The 23,021-nt window shown below is 43.1% G+C and overlaps 1 protein-coding gene across 1 annotated transcript in view; it reads left to right on the plus strand.

The window, feature by feature from the left end:
• The window catches only part of LOC101159719 (titin), a 171,804-nt gene that overhangs the window by 43,029 nt on the left and 105,754 nt on the right, over positions 1-23,021 (plus strand). The window contains exons 42-76 of the mRNA XM_078939058.1: positions 114-395; positions 488-766; positions 858-1,139; positions 1,230-1,508; positions 1,599-1,886; positions 1,981-2,259; positions 2,340-2,621; positions 4,004-4,282; positions 4,502-4,780; positions 6,413-6,703; positions 7,934-8,221; positions 10,141-10,263; positions 10,354-10,636; positions 10,744-10,927; positions 11,331-11,411; positions 11,487-11,754; positions 12,087-12,296; positions 12,437-12,514; positions 12,600-12,626; positions 12,796-12,852; positions 12,934-12,978; positions 13,885-13,953; positions 14,298-14,348; positions 14,514-14,570; positions 15,201-15,350; positions 15,698-15,775; positions 15,909-15,971; positions 16,132-17,007; positions 18,245-18,334; positions 18,543-18,635; positions 18,805-18,876; positions 19,037-19,111; positions 19,279-19,362; positions 19,557-19,592; positions 22,272-22,322. Of these exons, the coding sequence (XP_078795184.1) occupies positions 114-395; positions 488-766; positions 858-1,139; positions 1,230-1,508; positions 1,599-1,886; positions 1,981-2,259; positions 2,340-2,621; positions 4,004-4,282; positions 4,502-4,780; positions 6,413-6,703; positions 7,934-8,221; positions 10,141-10,263; positions 10,354-10,636; positions 10,744-10,927; positions 11,331-11,411; positions 11,487-11,754; positions 12,087-12,296; positions 12,437-12,514; positions 12,600-12,626; positions 12,796-12,852; positions 12,934-12,978; positions 13,885-13,953; positions 14,298-14,348; positions 14,514-14,570; positions 15,201-15,350; positions 15,698-15,775; positions 15,909-15,971; positions 16,132-17,007; positions 18,245-18,334; positions 18,543-18,635; positions 18,805-18,876; positions 19,037-19,111; positions 19,279-19,362; positions 19,557-19,592; positions 22,272-22,322 (6,309 nt within the window). The remainder of the gene's footprint in view (positions 1-113; positions 396-487; positions 767-857; positions 1,140-1,229; positions 1,509-1,598; positions 1,887-1,980; positions 2,260-2,339; positions 2,622-4,003; positions 4,283-4,501; positions 4,781-6,412; positions 6,704-7,933; positions 8,222-10,140; positions 10,264-10,353; positions 10,637-10,743; positions 10,928-11,330; positions 11,412-11,486; positions 11,755-12,086; positions 12,297-12,436; positions 12,515-12,599; positions 12,627-12,795; positions 12,853-12,933; positions 12,979-13,884; positions 13,954-14,297; positions 14,349-14,513; positions 14,571-15,200; positions 15,351-15,697; positions 15,776-15,908; positions 15,972-16,131; positions 17,008-18,244; positions 18,335-18,542; positions 18,636-18,804; positions 18,877-19,036; positions 19,112-19,278; positions 19,363-19,556; positions 19,593-22,271; positions 22,323-23,021) is intronic.

The following is a 23,021-nucleotide window of genomic DNA, read 5'->3' on the forward strand; positions in this document are numbered from 1 at the left end:
ATTGAAATGGAATGTCACTCTGGAGTTTTGAACCATATCTCTGTAACTGAGTAGGCTGCTTTTGAAAAGCAGTGACACCCCTAACAGCTCTTACTCACAATGCCCTTCTCCAGAACCACCAGGCTTTGCAAAAAGGCTGGAGTCCGTTACAGTCTGGAAGCAAGGCAGCAATGTGCAGTTGCAGTGCAGTGTCCGAGGATCCCCTGAGCTTCGCACCAACTGGCTCTACAACAACAGCGTGCTGCATGCTGGGGACAGATATGCCATCAGTTTAAAGGATGGCATCGCTGCTCTTGAGATACGGGATGTCACGTTCAGTGACAGTGGAAACTACAGCTGTGAGGTTCTCAATAATTGTGGATACGAGAGTTGCAGTACAAAGGCAGTTGTGAAAGGTGTGCGAATTAGACAGTTGTCTTTAAAACCACACACACACTTATCATTTTTTAAGATAATAAGTTGGTATCAAAACTGTGTTCTCCATCAGAACCTCCATACTTCAGAAAGGATTTAGCCTCCGTGGAAGCAGTCAGAGGTCTGGTTGCTGTGCTGGACTGTGAGTTTGGAGGCTCTGAACCATTTAAAGTTACTTGGAAAAAGAACAAGAAACCCCTGACTAGTGATAAAAAGTACAGAATCATTTCTCAGGGTTTTCTGAGCTCACTGGAGATTCATCCCTTTGAAAGCGTTGATGCTGGTGAATATGAATGTACCATAGCAAACGATGTTGGGTCAATGACCTCAAAGTCTGTGGTTAGACAGAAAGGTCAGTCATGCTGTAAACAATGACAATTACAACTGTTAGGTTTAAATGGTTTGGCAGTCCTCATGTTGGCATTGCCGTTTTGTTATTTCAGAACCACCAACTTTCTCCAAGAGGATTGAGAGTGCTACAGTAGTTTTGGGAAAAGCAGTAAAATTACAGGGAACTGTAAAGGGCTCAGCTCCTATTTCCATCAAATGGATCAAGGACTCTGAACTGATCAGGGAAGAGGATCCAAACATCAAAATGACATTTGAGGATAATATTGCCAGCATTTCCTTCCCCTCTGTGGAAATAAAGCACAGTGGCCGATACACTTGCCTTGCTATAAATGAGGCAGGACAACAGAAATGTGAAGCAGTCCTAACCATTCAAGGTTAGAACACTGTTTTGCTTAACATATCAACAATTATTTGTTCTCGTACAGTAACAGTTAGGTCAACTCTAAAGCTTCTTCTGTTTTTAGAACCTGCTGCGATCTTAGAAAAAGCAGCATCCATCAGTGTGACTGCAGGCAATTCAGCCACACTGGAAAACACGATTACTGGAAGCCCTGAGCTCAGCGTAAAATGGTTCAAAGATGGAAAGGAGATCATCAGTGGTCATAAATACAAAGTCAAATTAAAGGAGCACAGTGCTCTTCTTAAAATTCTCACCTCCGAACAAGGAGATACCGGAGACTACACGATGGTGGTATCCAACAAAGTGGGACAAGACAAGTGCACAAGCTCAGTCACTGTTATAGGTTAGTTTCTGCCCACACATATATCCTTGGCGCCAAATGAGGGATTTAACAATGGCTAGTTGTATTTTCTTTTTAATCATTTCAACACAGATCGGGCTGTTGCACCAGTTTTCACCAAACCTCTAAAGGAAATACATGCCAACATTGACAGCAGTGTAACTTTGGAGTGTCGAGTTGCTGGGTCTGAGCCTCTGGCTGTATCTTGGTTCAAGAACCTAAAGGAACTCCACAATGATGAGAAATATGAGCTGGATTTCTGTGAAAGTACAGCCTCACTGAGGATTAGAGGCCTAGCTCAAAGTGATGGAGGAGAGTATATCTGTCGAGCTACAAACCCCGCTGGAACGGAGGAAACCAGTGGTTCTGTGCTTGTGAAAGGTCTGAGGAAGTGACGTCCTGCAGATGAAGCAGAAACATTACCGCTTCTGCTCAATTTGCTGTCAACATGAATGATGTGTTTTTGTTAATGCAGAACCTCCAGGCTTTACAGTGAAACACGAGTCCCAGGATGTCTTACAGGGATCGAACGTTGTGATGAAATCTGCTTTTACTGGATCCACTCCAATTGTTGTAAAATGGTTCAGAGAAGAGAAGGAATTGTTCACAGGGGGAAAATGTGTCATCAAGAAAGATTCCTCTTCCAGCTCACTGGAGCTCCACTCAGTCAAACCCAGTGACTCTGGAAAATATACCTGTCAAGTTTCCAACGATGCTGGGAAGGTGGACTGCACTGCAGTCCTTTTTGTAAAAGGTGTGGTTGAACTCTTCTGAAAAACTCTTTTCTCCCTTTTCTTGTCTCTCGTTTACTGTAAATGTGGCCGTTAATTGCAGAAGCCCCTTCATTTGTGATGAAGCTTGAGCCTTCCAGAGTGCTGCAAACTGGCCAGCCTCTGAAACTGTCCTGTAAAGTGCAGGGCAGTCCTGAAATTCGCATTACATGGTTAAAAGACGGCTCAGAAATCGTTTCCAGTGACAGAAACATAATGTCCTTCGACGGCTCAGTGGCAGCTCTGGAGATTCCAAGCTGTTGTGTAGAGGACAGTGGCGAGTTTGTCTGCTTGGCAATCAACGAGTCAGGCAGAGACCAGTGCAGCTCTTCTGTAGCGATCAAAGGTTTGTACTGCTTTCCGTCTGCTCTGTTATCTGTGTTTTCCCTGACTTTTAAAGTCCATTTTTGGCCAAAACACAGCTGGTACCTGTGATTAAACTCTGATGCTACGTTCACACGGGGCATGCGTTCCACGTTCAAGAACGTCCTAGACGTGGTTTTATGAATGCGCATTCAGCCTGTGGTTTTCACACCGGACACACAAGGAGCGGCAAGGAGGGGCTTCTTGTTGTGTTTCTCTACTGTTTACTAGCAGATGTTTGCCACCTACAGTTGTAAGAATATTGGTACAAAATGTCAAACCGGTGCAAATGTAGTGAATTTTGCCCCAGGATTTTTCTGTGACATCTTTATTCTAATAAATGAAAGACAAAGTTTTTATAGAATTCCAGCCGGGCAGGAACAACGTAATTATTCATTTCCCCTCTATGATCATTTTTACAACAGTTGGTACTTCTGTGCTTTAAAAGGTTGCTATCAAATCCAAGTCCATGATTGGTCAAAGTTTAGCTGTTGAAAGTACGGCTGGTGTTTCTATGTACGGTCCGTGAATGGACCTTAAAACCTGCATAGCAATGCGTAAACACGAGGCTTTTGAACAGCGAAATGCAGGTTTAGGGGCGTTTACATAGACTGTTTATTTAACCCTTGTGCTATCCTAGGCACTTTAACATTGGGAGTTGGGTCATCTAGACCCACTAGACCTTTTTTCTTCAATGATTTGTGATCTTCACTGGTGTCCATGGATTAAATGAAATCCTCTCCACCTTTATCCACCTTTGTCATGGTAGGGAGAACATGTCAATGTGAGGATCGGGTCATCTGGACCCCATAGGATAGCACAAGGGTTATGGTGTTGCCGCATCCAGTGTGAACGTAGCTTGAGGAGCAAACAAAGCAGGTAGAATTGGAACATGTGTTCCATCCATACGGGATTCCTTTTTGTTTCTTCATGGGTTGTGACTGGTTTAGGCCAGCTTGTGAAAACATCCAACACTTTCAGTCCTAAATATGAATAACAAAGTCATTCTCCACATCCCTCTGAAGCACAAATCCTTTCCTAAATCAGCAAGAAACCTTGTAGTAGGAACTGCAGGTGACCTCGTCAGCCTTAACAATGGAGCTGGAACAATTAGTATAAAAATGTAAGACAAATGAAAACACAAGTAGAGCTCTCCACGTGTAAAGTAAACCAAACAGGGCTGTTGTTCTCTGGATGGAACCCCTCAGTTTACTCGCACAGCAAAAAAGTGGGCCTCCACAGAGAGATACCTTCTGCTGATGTCACTTTTGTTCAAATAGTTCTGTTCTACCAAACCAGCAAAAGCCTTACCTCTTTTAAAACTTGTTTTTTCAATGGAATTTGTTTTACAATTTTCTTTTGTAGAACCGCCAGTGTTCATTATGCCTTTTAAATCAGCTGAGCTTGTAAGAGGATCAGATATTCTCCTGGAAGGAACCCTCTCAGGTTCTGCTCCTTTTGAAGTAACTTTCTTCTTCAATGAGGAGCTGATTACAAACAGCAAGAGGCACAAAGTGACTGTTGAGAAAGACACAGTGGCTCTTCATGTTACAAACTGTGAAGTCAGGGATGCCGGCACGTACCGGTGTGTTATCACGAATGCTGTTGGGGAGACGTCTTGTTCTTGTCGGGTTTCTTTGAAAGGTTAGTCAAAGCAGTTTTTTGCATGGTCACATGTCGCATGCCATCCAAATAAATACAAAAAAACTTGTGTTTTTAAATAGATTTTTGTCAATCTTTGACAGTGATGTACATATGTATCTTACATGAGGTTTGCTGTTATCTTTTCTGCACACTGGCTGTTGATCCCGTTGTGGTGTTGTGCCGCACACTGTGGTCTCATCTATAGTCTTCTCTTACCAGAACCACCGTCATTTGTTCAGAGTCTGGAGGACACATCCTGCATGGTGGGCTCTGAGATCTCTATGAAGTGTGTTTTGTCTGGATCATATCCAATGACATTCATCTGGATCAAAGATGGTTGTGAGCTCAGAGAAGACGAGCATGTCCGGATGTCCTTCGAAGCCCAAAGCACTGAGCTTCATTTGAAAAATGCTCAATTATCAGACACTGGTACATATGTGTGTGAAGTCCAAAACACAGCCGGGACTCAGAGATGTGCGGCCGTGCTCACAGTGTCAGGTTTGTCACATGTTTGTGGCTCTTCTTTTGTGATTTCATGTTCTGCTGTCTGTGTTCTGTTGGGATCAAGGAGGGTCTCAGAGCCTGAGGAGTTTATGTTTGTAACACAGCTGATTGATTTTTTTGTTTTTAGGTGAAAACAATCTTGTTTGGGGTTAAGGGTATGTGTGCTCACGGTCAGAACCTGTGCATGTTTTGAATGATCATCTTGCATTTAACACAGGTTAAAGCCACTGTCTGCAATACACCAACAACAGTGACCAATCACTGACGAAGAACTGGCAGATGTTGTTTTTCGCTCAGTGTTTGAAACAACTGATGCATATGTCTGAGAAAGAATGACTTGGTGCCGGTCTTTCATGGAAACTCTTCTTGATATTGGTTCTACTTTCATCTCTATTTATATTGTAGGAGCATCACCTTTTGAAAAGTGACTGCAAATTATTTCTGAACCATTTATTTAGAGACCTGGGTCTCTCCCATTGGAGAAGCAGATTAAAGCTCCTACTAAACAAATCTTAACATAAGATCAGCTTCAATCTGACTGACTCCTCTGGAGAGACACTCTGAGGTTTAGCAGAAGTTCTGGGCAAAAAGAGAGGGACAAAGTCAACGTGAGGATTAATCCAAACCCATTGTGACCTGCAAAAACTGTTGTCTGAACAGCCCCATCCCATAAACGGGTAACCTTTTGGCACCCTGCCATCTTGTGTTAAATGCTCCCGTTCTTGGAAGGAGAGGCAACATGTGAATCAGAGAAAGGTTTCAATTGTAAACCCGTTGTGTGGCGATGTTCCTGTCTGTGTTTTCACACAGACAAAAATCCGCTGATCCCCTCAGATCCCAGTGTTAGGTGGTTCACATGAAGCCATTTTTTGTCAAAGCTAAGTTCAGCATTTGCTTCTGCCAAAACTCCAGACCGTCACACATGAGACTGGAAACACTGTTGTGGCTCAAACCACGCCAGAGTTTCCATCCATCCATTTTATTCCACTTATCTGGGACTGAGCAGCAGTCCAAGCAACGATGCTCAGACTTTCCTCTCCTTGGCCACTTCGTCCTGTTCCTCTGAGGGGATTCGCAGGCGTTCCAGGCCAGTGGAAAGACGTGGTCTCTCCAACATGTCCCAGATCTTCCTGGGGTTTCTGTCTGGTGGGACATGTCTGCAACACCTTCCCAGGGAAGCATCCAGCCAGATGCCAGAGCCACCTCAGCTGAGAGGAATTTTCCTGTGTCCTGAAAAGCTAAAAGAATTCCCAAACCTCTCCGGGATTTTTTTGATGGTTTTGTATCATTTCTACTGTTAGAGATGTGGACGACTTACACGTCTCAATCAGTAGGGAATGCTGCGGTTTCTTGCTTGAGCCTGCTGGGTTCAGAAGAAGTCTCTGAAGTGTCCCAGAGCCTAGTTTCATTATTCTGGAACTGTTCAAATTCCCTTTGTTTGCATGAAAAGAAGATTAAACTGGAATCTAGATGTACACCTCTTTTGCATTTATTTTACAGGATGTCTTTAGATTTGATCTTCTGTAGAACTGGCTGGTCAAAGTCCTTGTGTCATTGTAAAGAAGATTTTTTTAATGTATATATTACAGTCTAACATTATCCCCTCTATGTGTCCTTCCTAACCAGAGCGTAAAGTTCCTCCAAACTTCACCAAGAAGCCTTCTGAGTCAATGACGGATTCATCGGGTCAAACGGTGAAGATGGAGGGTCGGGTGTCCGGCTCCCAACCGCTGACTGTGACTTGGTGCAAGGACAACAGAGAGATTAAGACTTCGGAGAAATATGACATTACCTTCAAGAATAACATGGCCGTACTCTTGGTCAAGAACTCCTCTGTCTCTGACGGCGGAGTTTACCTCTGCCAGGTTTCCAACGAAGCAGGCAAAGCTTCCTGTCAGGTCTCCCTCTCAGTTTCAGGTAAGACAGGTTTATGTCATTTAGCAAAAGGTTAGGGGCTTCACGGATTCTTGGATGCTTTATATGGCAAACAGTTGCTGCCAATTCTTTGCTTTATTTAATCAGGAATGTGGATTGAGAAGAACATCTAATTTACCACAAAAATAACCAAACATTCACAACTCCTTATGCAAATGATCCATAAAAATATGACAGACTCTAATTTAAAATCAAGTGTGTTAATCACCACCCATGATTATCGCCGTTTTCTTTAGGAGATGGTTGTAGGAGCTCAATTTAAGTGCCTTTTGTAAAAGATTTCAGTCACTTGCAGCAGAAAACCAGTGATACGGGGGAAAGGGAGCGAGTGAATGCTGTCAGGAGCACAGGCTGCACCGGTGCTGTGGGAACAGACTTAAACAGTCGTTTGCCACTTTGGTAGGGACTGGGGGGGGGTTAGGCAGTAGCGGGAAGGGTCTTGCCCAAGGACCTACACTGGATGAAGCTCATTGTGCCCCCTGGGAAATGAACCCTGATTTCTCATGTCCCAGTCCTGCATGCAGCCAACTGGGCCATCCAGCCGCCGTTTTGCTCCGCTGTACCCTTTTAGCATCACAGCACAGAGCCAAATTTGAATAATCACTGCATTCTTTTGCTTAATATTTACTGCAAATCACTGTGACTTTAATGTTTTTTGGCACAATAATTGAATTTTATTTTATTTTTCTCATGTCAGTTGTTGTTTTGTTTACTATTTTCACCTGTGCATGATGGGATGTTTTGACCAGCAGCAGCTTTCCTCACATTGAATGACCGACAGTGAATGCCTTGGTCTATAAATGAAGCTGCTCAACAGCATTTACTATTTCATTCACAGCTTTCAGAATAACAGGGATGATCTAAAGTGCATAGGATTTAGGATGTTGCAGGGATCCAGATATACTACAAACTGCTCGTTCATCATTTTCTCCAAACCTTTAAAGATGCAGATTGGGGAATTTCTGGAACAGTTCAGGTTTTTGATGTCTCCTCTATTGAAATAGACAGGTGACTGTAATTGCAGATCATTTCCAGGCTTGAGGGAAGTCACCAGTTATCAAGAACAAAGTTACAATCAGTTCATATTTCTATTTTGTCTGAAACATGGACATAACAAAAGTATCACATTCTCAGACTTTTGTGGCACTTTTCTCTAAAGTCTTGTAGAAGAGCCTGTTTTAATGTCTTCAGCTGTCTGCTTTCATTTTTCAGAAACTGCCCAGGCTCCCAAGTTTGACGTTCCTCTGAAGCCCCTGACTGTGACGCTGGGGGAAACGTTGAACCTCCAATGCCGTGTGAGCGGCTCGCCTCCCTTAACCATCCAGTGGATGAAGGACAGAAAGGAGCTGACGTCTGGCGAGAACACCATCATCACGTTTGTTGGTGGCACTGCCTCACTGGAGCTCAGACCGGTGTCAGAGACGGATGCAGGAGATTACCTGTGCAAAGCCACCAATGCTTCTGGCAGTGACTTCTGCAAGTCGAAGGTCACTGTGAAAGGTAAGCTAACCCCTCTGTGTCATGCTGGATAGGGTTTAAGGTTTTTGAAAACAATATTTGATCAGCATTTGTTCAAGAAGCTCCTTGACCAGCACAGCACTGAGGGAGCTTTAATGATAAAAGCCTAAACCTAAAAACAACACGTTTCCTTCTGTTTGATCCGTGGTTGTTAAGTCACAGATACAAAGTATTGATGAGAGAACTAATGCCTTAGTCACACGCACCCGTATGGGTTTTTGGGTCGTCCGGGTGCATGGGGGGTCGCAGAGAGGAGCGGCTGCATCTTAAGGAGAGCGCAGGTGTGTCTTAACCTTGAGGCTTGTATGACCACCTTAAGAGACGTCATGAAAACGGAACGTTCCATTGTCGTGTGTGGTAAGTGTGTCATAAGGTATTTGCCAAGATAAGTTACGCTTAGGACGTCCATGCAATGCTGCTGGATCGTGACACTCTAGGGGTCAGTAAGGTGTGAGTTCTGGCTACCCGCCGCGCACAAACGCTGCATGCACGGGGGGGGGCGTCTGAAACGTAAGTGCCCATGAGACGTCAGTAGGAGGTCCACACAAACTACACCCTGATTCCCTCATTTCCAACAGTCAGGCTGCAGCAAGGCAGAGATGTAGGGGATGGGGAGGTGATGCCCTGACTCTGTCAGTTGATACACATTCTCTCCTGTAAGCACACACACTGGTTTAACCTTTACTTCTAAAGGAAATCCACACTCCTTTCCTTCTGGGCAGAATTTCCACGACCTTAACGTAAAATTTAAGTTTAAAAGTCTCAATGGAGATGTGTTGTTACGACATTAGTCCTCCAATATTTGCAACTTCACGTTTTGATTGAAAGTCCAACTTTGAGACATTTTTTAATGAGATTAAATCCACAGTTTCTGCGGTCCAAACTCCTATTAAACTTTATTAGCAATAACAGAAGACAAATACACTAACTGGTGAGCTACTGCTTGTCTCACCTTGTGTCTTTTTAGTGCAGGTTTATATCAGATCGAAACACTAAAGAAATGACAGTGAACTACATTAACCATTAAAGGAACAGGAGGACATGAAGGGATATTTGCAATGCCTAGTTTCCTCTTAAATAAAGCATTAAATTATGAACATGTACGCTGAGTAAGCCAAAGCCACACACTCATCCCAGTTCGTATGGGATTGCACAATCTGTCAATCTGTCTGGGCTGCCTCACCTCACAGCGGTAATTCAACAGGAAATATGCAAAACACCGAGATTTTGAGGTTATGGGGAGGCTGTGGTGCAGAGGCGCCAAACCCTAATCAGAAGGTCCCAGGCTTGGCTCCCACCCCACCTGCCCATGTGCCAACGTGTCCTTGGGCAAGACACTGAACCCCACATTGCCTCTGGTGGTTATAGGTGGCCGCCAGTGTTTGGCAGTGTGTGAATGTGTGTGTTTATGGGCTAATAGGACAGTGACTATAAAGCGCTTTGGGCTTTCTAAGAAGGTGGACAAGGGCTTTACAAGTATACACTTTTTACTATCTATCATTTAAAAATGGTAAAAATGATCAGAATCTTTCTTTATATTCAATTTTTTAGCACAGATTATTTGTATACATTTTAGGATGGCAGGTGAGGATGATAACAGGTGAGGCACTTTCTCACCCGCTTCCCTTGACAGCACATCCCTGGAGCGAGGGACACACGAGCAGCACTTATGAACAACACAAACAGGCTCCAGATCTGTACGATGGAGCTGCATCTCACCTACGCCTTACTTACCCGAGTGTGTTGTTTAAGTATTTGCTACGATCTGACACCCGAGGCATTCCCATGGAAAAAAAAACGTTTTCTCTCTACGGGTTTACTCAGCAGTCTAGGCATGTGACTAAGGCATGACATGATATGAGCTGGGTCTGATGCACAACTACAGTCATGTTGCAATACAGTTTCAGAAAAGGGAGTGAAGGCTGCCCCCAGTGAGGCTGCTGTCCCAGCCACAGCCGCCCCCGTCAAACGGCTCGACAACCTCTTCTTCATTGAGGAACCCACAAACGTGTCTGTTGTTGAAAGTAAGCCATGTTTCAGATTCTGCTTGTAGCTCAGATGCTTTGGCTGTTGACATTCTCATCTGTACCTCCGTCTCTTCCTTTTTCTGCCAGAGGGAACGGCAACTTTCATTGCCAAAATCGGAGGGGATCCGATCCCCAGTGTAAAGTGGATGAAGGGCAAATGGAGACAGGTCACCCCTGGTGGTCGGATATCCATTGAGCACAAGGGCCAGGATGCCAAACTGGAGATCCGGGAAGTGATCAAATCGGATTCTGGTCTGTATAGGTGCATTGCCTCTAACAAACATGGAGAAATTGAGAGTGGTGCTGAGATGACAGTGACAAAAAAGGAAGAGGCGGGGCAAATTGGAGACGTTAGAAAAGGACTCAAAAAGTAAGACAAATTGTTGTTTTGTGTTTTCCCCAAAACACTTTAAATGAAAATGATAAAAGAAGATGTGATCTCAAAGACTCAGCCTCTGTGTTTTTAATCACTGTCAGGACTCCCTCCAAGCAAAAGAGTCCCAAGAAGGAGGGGGATATCAACATTGTGGATCTACTCAGAGGTCACGACCCCAAAGACTACGAGAGGATCCTGCGAGAGCATGAAATCTATGACTACCGCGCCATCCTGCAGGCCGTGGAGTTCCTCAAGAGGGAGAAGGAGATGGAGGCGGGAAAAGCGGTATGAAAGGGATTGGCACAATATGACCTCTGACCTCCTACTCATTTTCAATCCTAGTTGGAAGCCGCCAGTGAGAGTGTGGCTTTATTTTGAAGCAACATTTTTTTTTTTATTGTTAGTTAAGTTTCCTGACGCTAACGATGTAAGTAAGAGCAAAAAGAAGCAAGGAAGACAAAAATGTTTTCCAAATAAAACCTTATAAAGTCCTTCATAAGCCAGGAGAGCCACAGAGCAAAGGGCAGAACACTTTGGGCTCAGTCTCTTTTGCTCTTCTATATCAGATTGCTAGCAAAACAATATCTGCACTCACACACAAAGCTAATGTCCAGTCGCTCTGACAGCGGAGGTTTCTGAGAGGACGCAGTTCGTTTGCGTGGTTCTAACAGAATGTGTCCCGCTGCAGGAGGTTGAACACGGAGGTCAGGTGGAGGAGGGGGACATTGTCCGGCTCATCCCACAGCTTGAGGGTGGCGTCAGCACCGAGGTGAAGATCAGCCTTTGTTTCTCAGAGCAGTCAAAGACGAAAAGCACTGAAACAATGACGTGCATGTTTCCTCAGCCTGTTACTGTGGTGAAGAACATCGCCGACCAGACCATTCCAGAGAACCAGTGCGCCACCTTTGAGTGTCAAATCAGGATTAATTACCCAGAGATCAGTCTGACGTGGTACAAAGGTACACAAAAGCTGGATGCCAGTGAGAAGTATGACATTGGCAGGGTGGGTGACAACCACTACCTGAAGATCAGGAACTGCCGGGCCACAGATCAGGGCAACTACCGTGTGGTGTGTGGACCGCACATCTCCAACGCCAAGCTCACTGTTACAGGTAAGAGTTCAAGCTGTGAAGGTGGCAGCCTCAGTGCTGTGTATCCTTAATGCTTTCTTGTGTCAGACTCTTGAATTCCAACACCAGAAGCTCAAAACAAGACAGGTGAGGTCCAGAATTCCCAACTAACATGCCTCTTTAAGCCTGTGGGTCCACCTGCAGCTTTTTCTGTGTTCTGTCAAATTCTGTTTTTCTTCCAAGTGTCTTCAAAATGAACAAAAAATGTAAATGACCCCCAGATTCAGTCATAAAAGCAGATCAGATCGGCTCATAGCTTAGAGGCCGACACCTGTGCAAAACTGTAAAGTCTTTCTCTGGGTGTCTGATTTTAGCCAACCAAATTCAGTTTACAAAACGCATCCAAAACATCGAGGTCAACGAAAGCCATTCCGCCACCTTCGAATGTGAGCTGTCCTTTGACAACGCCACCGTCACTTGGTACAGAGACTCGTGGGAGCTTACAGAAAACCCCAAATACAGCTTCAGGACAGAGGGTCGCCGGCACTTTATGACCATCCGCAATGTCACTGCGCAGGACGAAGGTTCGTTTGATCCAAAGAACATTTGTGTCACGGACCCCTTCTGCTTGTTCCCCCTAACCTCTTTCAAATGAAAACAAGGCTGGGAAACAGCAGCAGCGACACCAGAAGCACTTATGCTGTGTGATGTGTTCACCTCTCAGGCGTTTACTCTGTGATCGCTCGCCTGGAGCCTTTGGGAGAAGCTCGCAGCACTGCTGAGCTTTACCTGTCAGGCAGAGGTGTGTACTTGTCTTAGACAGCAGCTGCATTACGCTGACCTGATCCACCGTTCTATTGACACATGTGCACCCTGTCCCTTTACAGAGGTGGGCTTGGAAAGGGTCCCTCAAAGTGAGTATGTCGATTAAATGTCATCATTCCAACACAGTTAGTGGTAGCGGTTGAATAAAACCCCACAGTCAGGACTCTGGCTCTTTCATGACTCATGACAGAGCCTTTAGGGTTTTAGTCACAGAGATTTGGTTAATATTTATTTTAGTATTTGTGGACAAATCCATAGATGCTGCCGATGAGTTACTGTATGTCCCAGATGTGGCATCAATGGCAATCAGTGGAGGTAAGTCTAGGAGCGGCTGAATCATCTGCGTCTGTGACCTTACCGACCTCTCCTGACTCCCCTTTTTGTCTTTACCTGAAGACTCAGCAGAGTTTTATCACTGCAAAGAAAGACGTGAATTCTCAGGTACAAACGTGGGCCTTGGTTTGGTTTTTGTGCTTCTCCTCCATGAACAGGAAGCTTTTCACTCCTCTGTGGCGTTTAACCATCATCATCATCATCATCATCCTCATCATCAATCTTTCATTTTTTAACTTTCATCCATGTGCTTGTTTAGTTCTCATAACTGATTAATTCAGTCACGGGCTTCCACTTCTTTAACCTGCAAACCGAGCTGGACTCTAGCCAAGCGAGAACAGTTTTCTGCCCAAGACTTTCGAAGAACTTTCAAATTCAGTGAATTAATGAATCATTGTATTTACTGACATTGATCTAAGGGAGCATTGGTCTTTGGTTTGCATAGTTTTTGACAATATTACCAAAACATACATGAATACCTTTTTGGCTAAAATAGATATCATATTGATAACTGTTTCAAAATGTTAATGTCAAATTTTGTTTGACATAAGTTGGAATGAAATAAAAGAGTAAAGATCACTGAGATTCAAGTGCCGGACGTCTTATTAGTGATCTTTAAAAGTCACGTTGACTTTGTCTTGTTTTTGTATTTGTTTGTAGTCAGAGTCCAAGTTTAAAATGTAGAATCTCATTTTATCTTTTTAACATGAGTTAGGAGGTTTAATATGACATCCTGCCCCCCCCCCCCCCCCACGCCCACCCCCTGCACTACTGTCCTGTAACCGCTGACTTTTGTAGTTTAACAGTTTCAGGTCAGCTCTCATCTTCCTTGGACTTCCACAGAATAACTGTCCACTCGGGTCACCTCACTTGTCATGTTGTTGGAACTGTTTTTGTCTTTTCTGTCCTTTTGTAGGTTCATGTCTTCTAACTGGATTCAGCCCTCGGTGTCGATGAATGAGAGTTTTCTGGCAGCAGCCTCTCATGTCTGTCATCTTCTTTTTCCTTCACCAGAGACCAAAAAGGTTGTGGAGGAAACTATTGAGAGGACTCAATTTGGGGTCAGAACAGAAGACTCTGCAGGTATACCAGCTTTAGAAAGCAGGCTGACAGGCTCCTGGCTGTTCCTAAAGCTTATGGCTAAATAGACCTGCAGACTTACTAACAATAACTGTGAGCTGTCCCCTTGTGCTGCTTTTAAAGGCCTCTCTTCGCCTCTAGGCGTAGTTGCAGTCGTAGTGGTTTAGTGATTGCTCTTTCTTGGAGGTTTTTGCTCTCTTACACGTTTCATCAATGTCTTGTATGTTTTCTGATTCTTCTTCACGTCTTTCTTCTGCTCATATTAACCCTGACTGGACGTTTCTGTCAGCAGAATGTAGAGCACACACTTGAGCTGGGTTTAATATGAGATTTCTTGATCTTTCAAGTTGCAGAAGCTTACAGGGTACCAGAGGAGATGGTCCTAGCTCCATCCAAAGGTATCTGCTTAATCCCTTTCCCTTCTTGAAAATCTTATTTCTGTATTCGATCTCCTGTTGTTGTGTTCTTTTCTTTAGCTCTTATGCCATTCTGAAAGCTTTTTACATAATGAAAGTGGTATAGTCTGTGATCAGAGAACTAAAATGCATCATAATATCTTAAAGAAACTGAAGTAAAGAAGCCACCAGCTGAGGTTGAAGAAGAGCCTCCACGACAACAAGGTAATGATGTTCTTGTGTGCTGTCCAGTGGTTATTGTTGCTCTTTGTTTGTGGGTCATTCTTTGCTACAATTCTTGTATTTTCTGAAGAAAGAACATCTAGAAAAATGACCTCTCTTCTTCTTTTTGTCACTTAAAGAACAAAAAAGTAGTTAGTTTCTACTTAAAACTTCTTAGTTTTTTTCAGATAAGTTGTAAACATGTTTTTTCACAAGTTTTAACTAAAATTATTTAACATTTCTAATAAAAAGTATCTGATTTAAACTGAACCAAGCATCTGGTACTGTATCCGGTGTGCTGCAGTTGATCCAGTACATTGGAAGACAGTACATTTGCAATTCAAACTTGGCAGATTGTTCAGATAGGTTCCAGTTCTGTAAATTCAGTGTCTGAAACAACCTTGTTGTGTTAAATTCTCTTTTGTTGCGGCTGCTTTCTGTAAAAAACAGCTGTCATTGTTTGTGTTTAATCGTGAACACGAAGGATTGTGCTTCTTCCAGTTCACTTCTCGTTAAACGTTTTCTCTGTCAGTCTGTTGGCTTTCTGTGTTTTCTCAGTTATCTTCACTCTTTTTAGCCCTTCGGCTTTTACAGTCGTTTTCTCTTTGCACCAAATTACTGTAACACCTGTAGCCCCTACAAAGAGCCTTCCTGAACCTCAACAAGCCAAGACAACAACCGTACTGAAAACTGAAGATCTCACTTTGAAAGAGCTTGAGTCCAGAGCAGCCAAAGCAGTGCCTGAAAGCCAAGTACCAGCAACAGTCAAACAAACACCACAAGGTAATGTTTGAACATCTTTGTCTCACAGCCACTAAGCTGGAAAATGATTGTTGTGTCCTCACTGTTTGGTTTTGTGTCACCACAACTATTAGCAGTAACCTCTTGAGGTTCATTTTTGAAAATAACAAGTCCATCATGAGGGTTACTCCTCCGAAGAATGAAGACATCTCATGAAGTCATGAAATAACAGGATCTAGGAGAGTTTGGAGGGATTTTGTTTTTGCCTGTGTTTCATTGTCTTTGTTTTGTGCACTCGATAGAGTGACCTGTAATGGTGAAGTCACAGTGGTAGAAACATCCACGGCTACATGCACGTGTCTCATTGTGTTTACATGTGCCATGAACAGCAGAAGCTCCAAAACCTGGAGAGCGTGTTGCTGGGCCAGCTGCAGCTCCCCTGGGCCCACGCTTTGTACCAGCTCAAGGTATTAGTCTACAGGCTTGCTTTACAAAACTTGTCCTTCTTCAAACTTTGAAGTCACTCGTTAAGAGTGTAATCTTGTACTACTTGTTTGTTTGCTGTTGTTTGTGGACCAAAAATACAAACGCACAATGAAGCTGCTCTTCTGCCATCTGCGCTTGAAGTACCTCCACTTAAGACAGAAGCTACTTCTCTTGAAGGTATCGCGAAGGTTACCGGATACATTTTAATTTTAATCATGATTGTTTGTTTTGTCAGTTTCCTCTTGAAGCTGAAATGTGTAAAGTTGAAATATCTTCAAAATCTTAGCACCCGCTAGGGTGTGACTTGACCTCTTTTTCATATAACTCTTCTACCAAGGTATCTCCATACCAAAAATACCTGAGCCTCTTGGAAAACTGCCTGTGCTGTATAGACGTGATGTGCCAGACACTCCCAGCCCTCCCATTAAAGGAGAACCAGAAGAATCAATGGTTCCAGAAAAACTCAACAGGCATCTTCCAGAAACTAGATGGGTTGATGATGAGCCACTGAAGGTCACGGATGTAAAAGAAGTGCCAAAGGAGAGAAGGAAAGTCCTAGAAGAACAAAATAATGTTTTGGAAGTGGTAACAGAGTCTTCAAAAACACAAACAAATCTTCTAGAAACATCAGAAATTGTTCTGGAAACAACAAAGAAGCTTCCAAAAAAATCAAAGATGCCTCAAGAACCAAGTCTACCAAAACCAAAAAGTCTTCCAGAAACACTAAAGATGGTTCCAGATTCATCAAATGTGGTTCTACAAGAATTAAAGCTGACTACAGAAACCCCAAAGGAACTGCCAGAGAAACCAACAAACGTTCTGGAGATGCCAAAAAAGCAGCAAACAGCACCAAAGATTGTTGCAAAAGTGCCAACACCTGTTTTGGAAACATCTCTGACTCCTGCAGAAATGCCTATAAAGGTCATTTCAGAAACAGGAGCGCAAACAAAGTCTACAAATATTACAGATTCTGTGACTGAGGTCAGCGATAAATCTCCAGAAACATTAAGACATCATCCTATGGCAGCAGAAGTGGTTAAGGAGGAACCAAAGGCGGCTCCAGAGGCAAAAGGCCTACCGCTAGAAATCCAGAAAGTGGCTGCAGCTCCAGACCTGATAACAGGGGAAAAACATTCCTGTCCCAAAGCATCACCAACACAAGATTCTGAAAGCCTGAAGCAAATTCTTCAGGCTGAAAAAGCTCAGCAACAAGGTAGATATGACTACAAGACAATCATGATGTGTCTTTTGGATCTTCTTAATAGTACAAGTTGATGAAACAGTTACAACTCGTTCCTGGGTGACTTTAGGTCATTCTTTAAATGTTTTGTTTGCATGACATTCAGTGGTGTCTTATCTTGCTAACAAAAAATCCCAATCCCTTGTAATGCCTCTGCATCTTTCCTCCTGCCCCTTTGTCGAATCCAAATCCAAAGACACTTCATTGCTGGAGGACAAAATTCGGAAAAAGACGAAAACACAAAACATCCACTTTTTATGGAAAATGACCATCAGAAATGTTAAGGTTTTCCATTTGAGAAGTATTTTTTAGATAGAGTTCTTGTTTAACAGATGACAAGCAAGAGTTAGTGAAGCTTATATAACGCTTTAAAGGCCCACTCCCATTATCTTTTGATATATTTTCAAAGTGTTTCCTGTGGGTCGTTAATGATGATGATGCAGTTTTTAGACAAAATCAAAAAACTGTCATTTTCTAGGACATAATTTCTGCAAAGCAGCAGGAGTTTGTCAGAAATTTACCTCTGAGTTGTAGGCGGGACTATTGACGCGGAGTAAGCCTGCCCCTATGTCCCATCATCCCTTTGTTTAAACTGTCTCCCGCTAGCTTACAGCCCCTTACGACCCCAACCTGACTTTAGCAGAACAGCAAAAATGGGGACCAACATTGTAGATATCCATCCATACAGTTCTGATCCAGATTCCATCTCAGTCCAGGAAAACAGAGACATTCATGTAAAAATAATCAGAAATGCAGTTTTAAGTGTAATTTTCTTTATTTATGTCACAAGAACATGTTGAAAACACCAAAAATATGTTTTTAATTGGAGTGGGTCTTTAAACGGTGAGCTGCAGAGTTGGTTTGAATGACCCAATGGAAATCACAGTCATCAGGGTTCTGGAGGGATGGGTTTGGTTTTTATCTCTTAGAATTTTAAAACTTGCTACCTTAAATGGACCAGCAGGCTGCAGACCAAGCTTTATTACATGAGCAGATAGCCAGCTTTGCTCATGGAGATACAGAACCGCTTTTCCAATGTTCCAACTCTTACATGTCTGTTTCAGAGTTTTTGTCTTTGTGACTCTTTTCTTCCTGGATTTTCTTCTTGGTGTAGTTTAGAGACTCTCATGTGCAAATCGTCTTTTTTTACCGCTCTAACCTACCAACATGGTTGACCTAGTCATGACGTTAGCATCTTTTGTTTGCAAAGTTCCTCCCTCAGAGGAGAAGAAGCCTGAACCCGAAGCAAAGCCATCACCTCCTCCACCTCCTAGTGCAGAGAAAGCTGCAGCTCCTGGAGGTAACACATTTTTTAGTTTGTACCCTCAAATCTTATTAAAGGTTCTTGCTTTTGCTTCCATTCATTTAGGCTATATGACATACCTTGTCTTCAGATTTTGGTCATTTCTGAATTGTTTGTCAGTGTGTTTGTCTGAAGTGTGTGTCGTTATATTTAAAACAACTTCTTGGTTTCTTTGTCATGACTCGGACATCTTACAATCAAAAAGTATCTCTCCCAGAGAAGAAGCCAACTGCTTCACTTCCGAAATCCTCAAGCCCTCTTTCTCCCACTGCTACTCAAATGGTTTCCCCTCCTGAAGGTAGAGTCTTTTCTTGTTTTGTAAATCTCTTTTTCTTGGGTGGGTGATGTTCAGATGTTGCTCTGGTTGGGCTGTAATTTGCAAACTCTTTTCTTTTTTGTTTTCAGTCTTGTTTTACATGTGTCTACTCTTTTGATCTTTGCATCATCTTTCTAATACTTTTCTCCAGAGGAGAGCAAACCCTCGGGGCAGAAGCCCTTGTTCCCTGCAATTCCTGCAGAAAAAGTTTCTCCTCTTCCAGGTAGTTTTTTTTAGTGGACTTTGCTGTTGTGTTGTTAGGCTTCTGAAGAAACCATAAAAACCATACACTGTTTTTTAGGAGGCGGCTTTTTGTTTGATGTGCTGTTGCTTACCTTTGCATCGTCTAATTGGTCGTTACCTTTATATCTTGTGCTTCTAAGTGACTTCTCCAGATGAGAAGAAACCATCTCGCCCAACAAAAAAGGCACCAGCAGAACATATTGCTTCTCCAGCAGGTAGTTTCTTGTGTTTGTGAAAAGTGTCTTCTCTGTTTGTCTTATGTTGCTGATGTCGGTTGGTTTACAACAACAGCAGCTTACAGTTCATCGTCAGCTTTGTTTAACTGTTTGTTGAGCAGATCTTTATCTGTGACTGTAATCCATTGGTGTTCTTTTATCTGAAGTTGCACCTTTGGAGAAGAAACCCTCTGAAGAGGCCGTTAAGGCTGAAGCTTCTCTTGTCTCAGAGAAAATCTCTTCACCTGAAGGTAATTCCCTGTGTTTCATCTTCATATTTGTTGTTTTCTTTTTACTTTTGTCTTCTTTTCTTAAACCTACCTGGGACATCTTCAGTCTGAGATGCTCACATGCCTCTTCCTCTAATAGTGACCCTCCTTTGGCTTTAACAGAGGCTTTTCCTTTCATACATGTGCTTACAGTCATCCTTTTTTAAATTTTGCAGATAAGGAACCAGTTTCAGCTCCTGGACCTACTAAAGGTATATTACATTTTAGACAGTTGATATTTCTATTAAAATATCATTTATATAAAAGACAATTCTTAGGATCTGTATTTAAATTCCATAAGCTTAATGTTTTTGTGTGGTTTTTGGTGTTGATCTTTATGTTGTGAGCATAAAAAGGTCAAATGTCTTCCATGTTTGTTCTTGAATGGTTAAAGGTGTAATTAATCTCTCAAAAACACCGTCAGCTCTTAAGCAAACGGACAAGATCCCTGTTTTGGAGGAAGACATGCCAATGTCACCAAAGATGAAAAGCAAGTTTACCACATTACCCAAAGAGAAGCAACCACAACTAGAAGTTGTTCAGTTAAAGAAGGTTCCTGTAAAACCTACAGAGCTCGAGAAACACGTAATAACCCACGGAGCAGAAGTGACGAGAACTACTGACCGAGAATTAACAGCTCATGGACTTCACGAACGAGAAGATCGAGTGATAATGACATTTGACAGACCAGAACGAGTCTTCACTGCAGAACCAGAGACAAGGCAACTGAGCCAACTTATGGGCACAGACATGCTTAAAGTTTCACATGAAAGAGAAGAAGGATTGACAGGAACCCTTAAACAAAGGCAGGAGAAAGAGGCAGAGGTTCCCAGTGTAAGCATGCAGAAATTAACCTTACGTCCAGCTGCTGATCAACAAAAAGAGTCTGTAAAACCTAAAACATTACAAAAATCAGGAAAAGCAGAGAAAGATAAACATCAAGCGGTTCAACTGCAACAGGTACAGACAAAAGCCCCAAATCTCCGAAAAAAGGTTTTGGGTCAAGAAGCTACAGTGACAGAGGAAGCTGAAGCCAAACTGGTTGTTTCAGAGCTCCATGATAGAGAGGACCATGAGAGAATAATGATTGAAACAACTTCAAGAGTCACCACCTCAACCGAGGGCTCATCTGAACTCAGTCAGCAGTTTACAGTCGGTGAGAAACTCATACAGACCAGCAGCTCTGAAGTTCAGCAGGAGAGAGAAATGAAGACAAGTGTCACCAAAAAGATGGTAAAGGCATTGCCAAAGAAGAACGAAGAACAAGAAGCAGTGAGGCTGAAACCTTTTGAGAACTCTCATAAAGTAGAAAAAAAGACATTAAAAGAGTCAAAGCAAGTGGTTCAAGCAAAGACTGAATACAAGCATAGTTCTTTTAAAACTGGTCTTTCGCCATGCTTAGATCAACCCCCCACTGCAATTGAAAACACCAACAGTTCTGATGCACTTGGAACCAGTCTAGACACATCTAAGGATGTCGACAAGTCCCAGTTAGTTCTACAGCCAAAGAAAAGCCTTGATCAGACACTTACGGGGGAAGAAACTAAAGCAGCTAACCTGGAGCTTCTTCACGAAGAGCACAATGTTGTTTTCATGACTGAAAAGCTAGGAGAGCAGGTTGTAGTGAAGCCTTTTACTACGGTCACAGAAACAGAAAAAGTGTCTGAGAAGAACCATAAAACCAGTGGAACAGATGTACCAGATCACTTACCAAGAGCTGAAGATGCTGCACCCCTGCAGGAGCCTCGAGATGTCCAAAAGACAGCAGAGTGTCAAAAAGAGGAAGACACATCTCTGAGAACAGTAGGCACTAAGGTTCCAGACCCTACAGCCCGTCCTTCAAGACAGAAAGACACGACCACAGAAAAAGACTCAAATGGAGATTTCCAAAAATCAGAGACTAATACTTTTGAGAAGCTGGAAAATGTTGAGCAAGAGAAACTCAAATCTTCTACTTTTAATAAGTATCAGCCAAAAGACTTGGATCATGTCCCCACTGATGAGAGGGTGGAGCCAAAACGTGTTGAAGGGCTTTCCAAGTCTGCTTCACCCAAGTCTGCTTCACCTAAATCTGCTTCACCCAAGTCTGCTTCACCCAAGTCTGCTTCACCCAAGTCTGCTTCACCTAAATCTGCTTCACCCAAGTCTGCTTCACCTAAATCTGCTTCACCCAAGTCTGCTTCACCCAAGTCTGCTTCACTCGGCAATGTTTCTATGAAGTTCCAAGGAGAGGAAGCTCCAGGTCTCCAGAAGATCTCTGTGGCCACAGAGGTTTCCCCAAAAGCAGTGGAGATAAGCCGAGTGTTGACTCAGCCAGAGGAGGAAGTGGACAAGCTAAAGGGTGAGGAGCAAGAGTGTGAGGAAGAAGAGGTGTGGGGCTGGGACCTGGTTCCCTCAGAGGATTGGGAAGGGGAAAGTGAGGATGGGGTCATCCAAACCCCCGGCATGCCTGGTCCAAAAAGAGGTGAGCTCGGGATATGCTGAATCTGGAACCTTTTGCCTTTGGAGTCTGCTCATCCCATCTCAGACGACCCATCTAATCCCTGTCTCACCAGTTTGTAATCCTTGGATCATCTTGTTTCTTTTGGGCTCATATGTATGTTTGTCACCCATTTGGTTGTTTTCAAGTCTTGAATCATTCTGTCATTGTCATCAGTCTACCTGGTTGTTGAATCATTGTCGACCCTTGTATTGCATCATTATCATCATCTTCATCATCTTCATCTTCACCATCATCTTCATCCTTGTTGTTAATATGGTTAAACATGGTGTATCTCTTGTATTTGTGGAATAAGGTGTCTCTTGACCAAAGTTCTTCTGCTGGCAGAACCCGTCTTTGCCCACAGAGCTGTACCACAACCTTAAAAGTCCTTCTGTTGTCTCTTATCCAGAGGGAAAGCCTTCAGAAGAGCCGCCAAAAGGCAGAGGCAGAGGATTTGGCGGTGAGGATTCACTAACATAAGACAGAATCTGTGTAAAGTGACACTTGAAACATCTTAAACCGGTCTGTTCTTGATTTGCATGCGTGTTGTTGGCCTGCTTTCCAACACAAACTTATGCTGCTTTACACAAACGCTTTCTGCTGTTGGAACCTTTAGTCATCTAACTTCCGTCAGTTTGTACGTTTCATTTTGACCGAGCGACTAAATCTGTCAGGTATGTACATGTCTGTGAATTCTCTGTAAGCATGAAGACTGAATGTGAATGTCAAACATGTTGTTCTTTAAAGCGGGGCTGAGGCAATATGGTGGTAAAATCTGCTTCCTTTACAGCGGGGGGTTGTTGGTTCAAGTCCCAGTTGAGTTCTTTATTTTTGGAGTTTGTGTGTCTGTTCCCAGTCTCTAGGCTTAAAATATTCAGCTTCCTGCTAAAGATTAGAAACATGCACATCCAGTAGGCTGTAGTCCTGATATCACATTAGAAGTGACTGTTCAGAGGGAAGATTGAGTTAACACAGAAAATGCATGAAATCTTTTGTTTCATTGAGGATGGACACCTGTCACAGCAAAGAATGTACCTATCATGAACGCGCCTTTCTTGCTAGAGCCCAACAAGGCTCAGGCCAGATTTCTGTTGTAACACTGAAAACTGCTAATTCAAGCACATGTTGACCCAACATTTCCATAGCTTGATAAGCATCC

Source organism: Oryzias latipes, chromosome 21 (genome assembly GCF_053564925.1).
Source record: "Oryzias latipes strain Hd-rR chromosome 21, Olatipes_Hd-rR_3.1".
Classification (NCBI taxonomy): Eukaryota; Metazoa; Chordata; class Actinopteri; order Beloniformes; family Adrianichthyidae; genus Oryzias; species Oryzias latipes.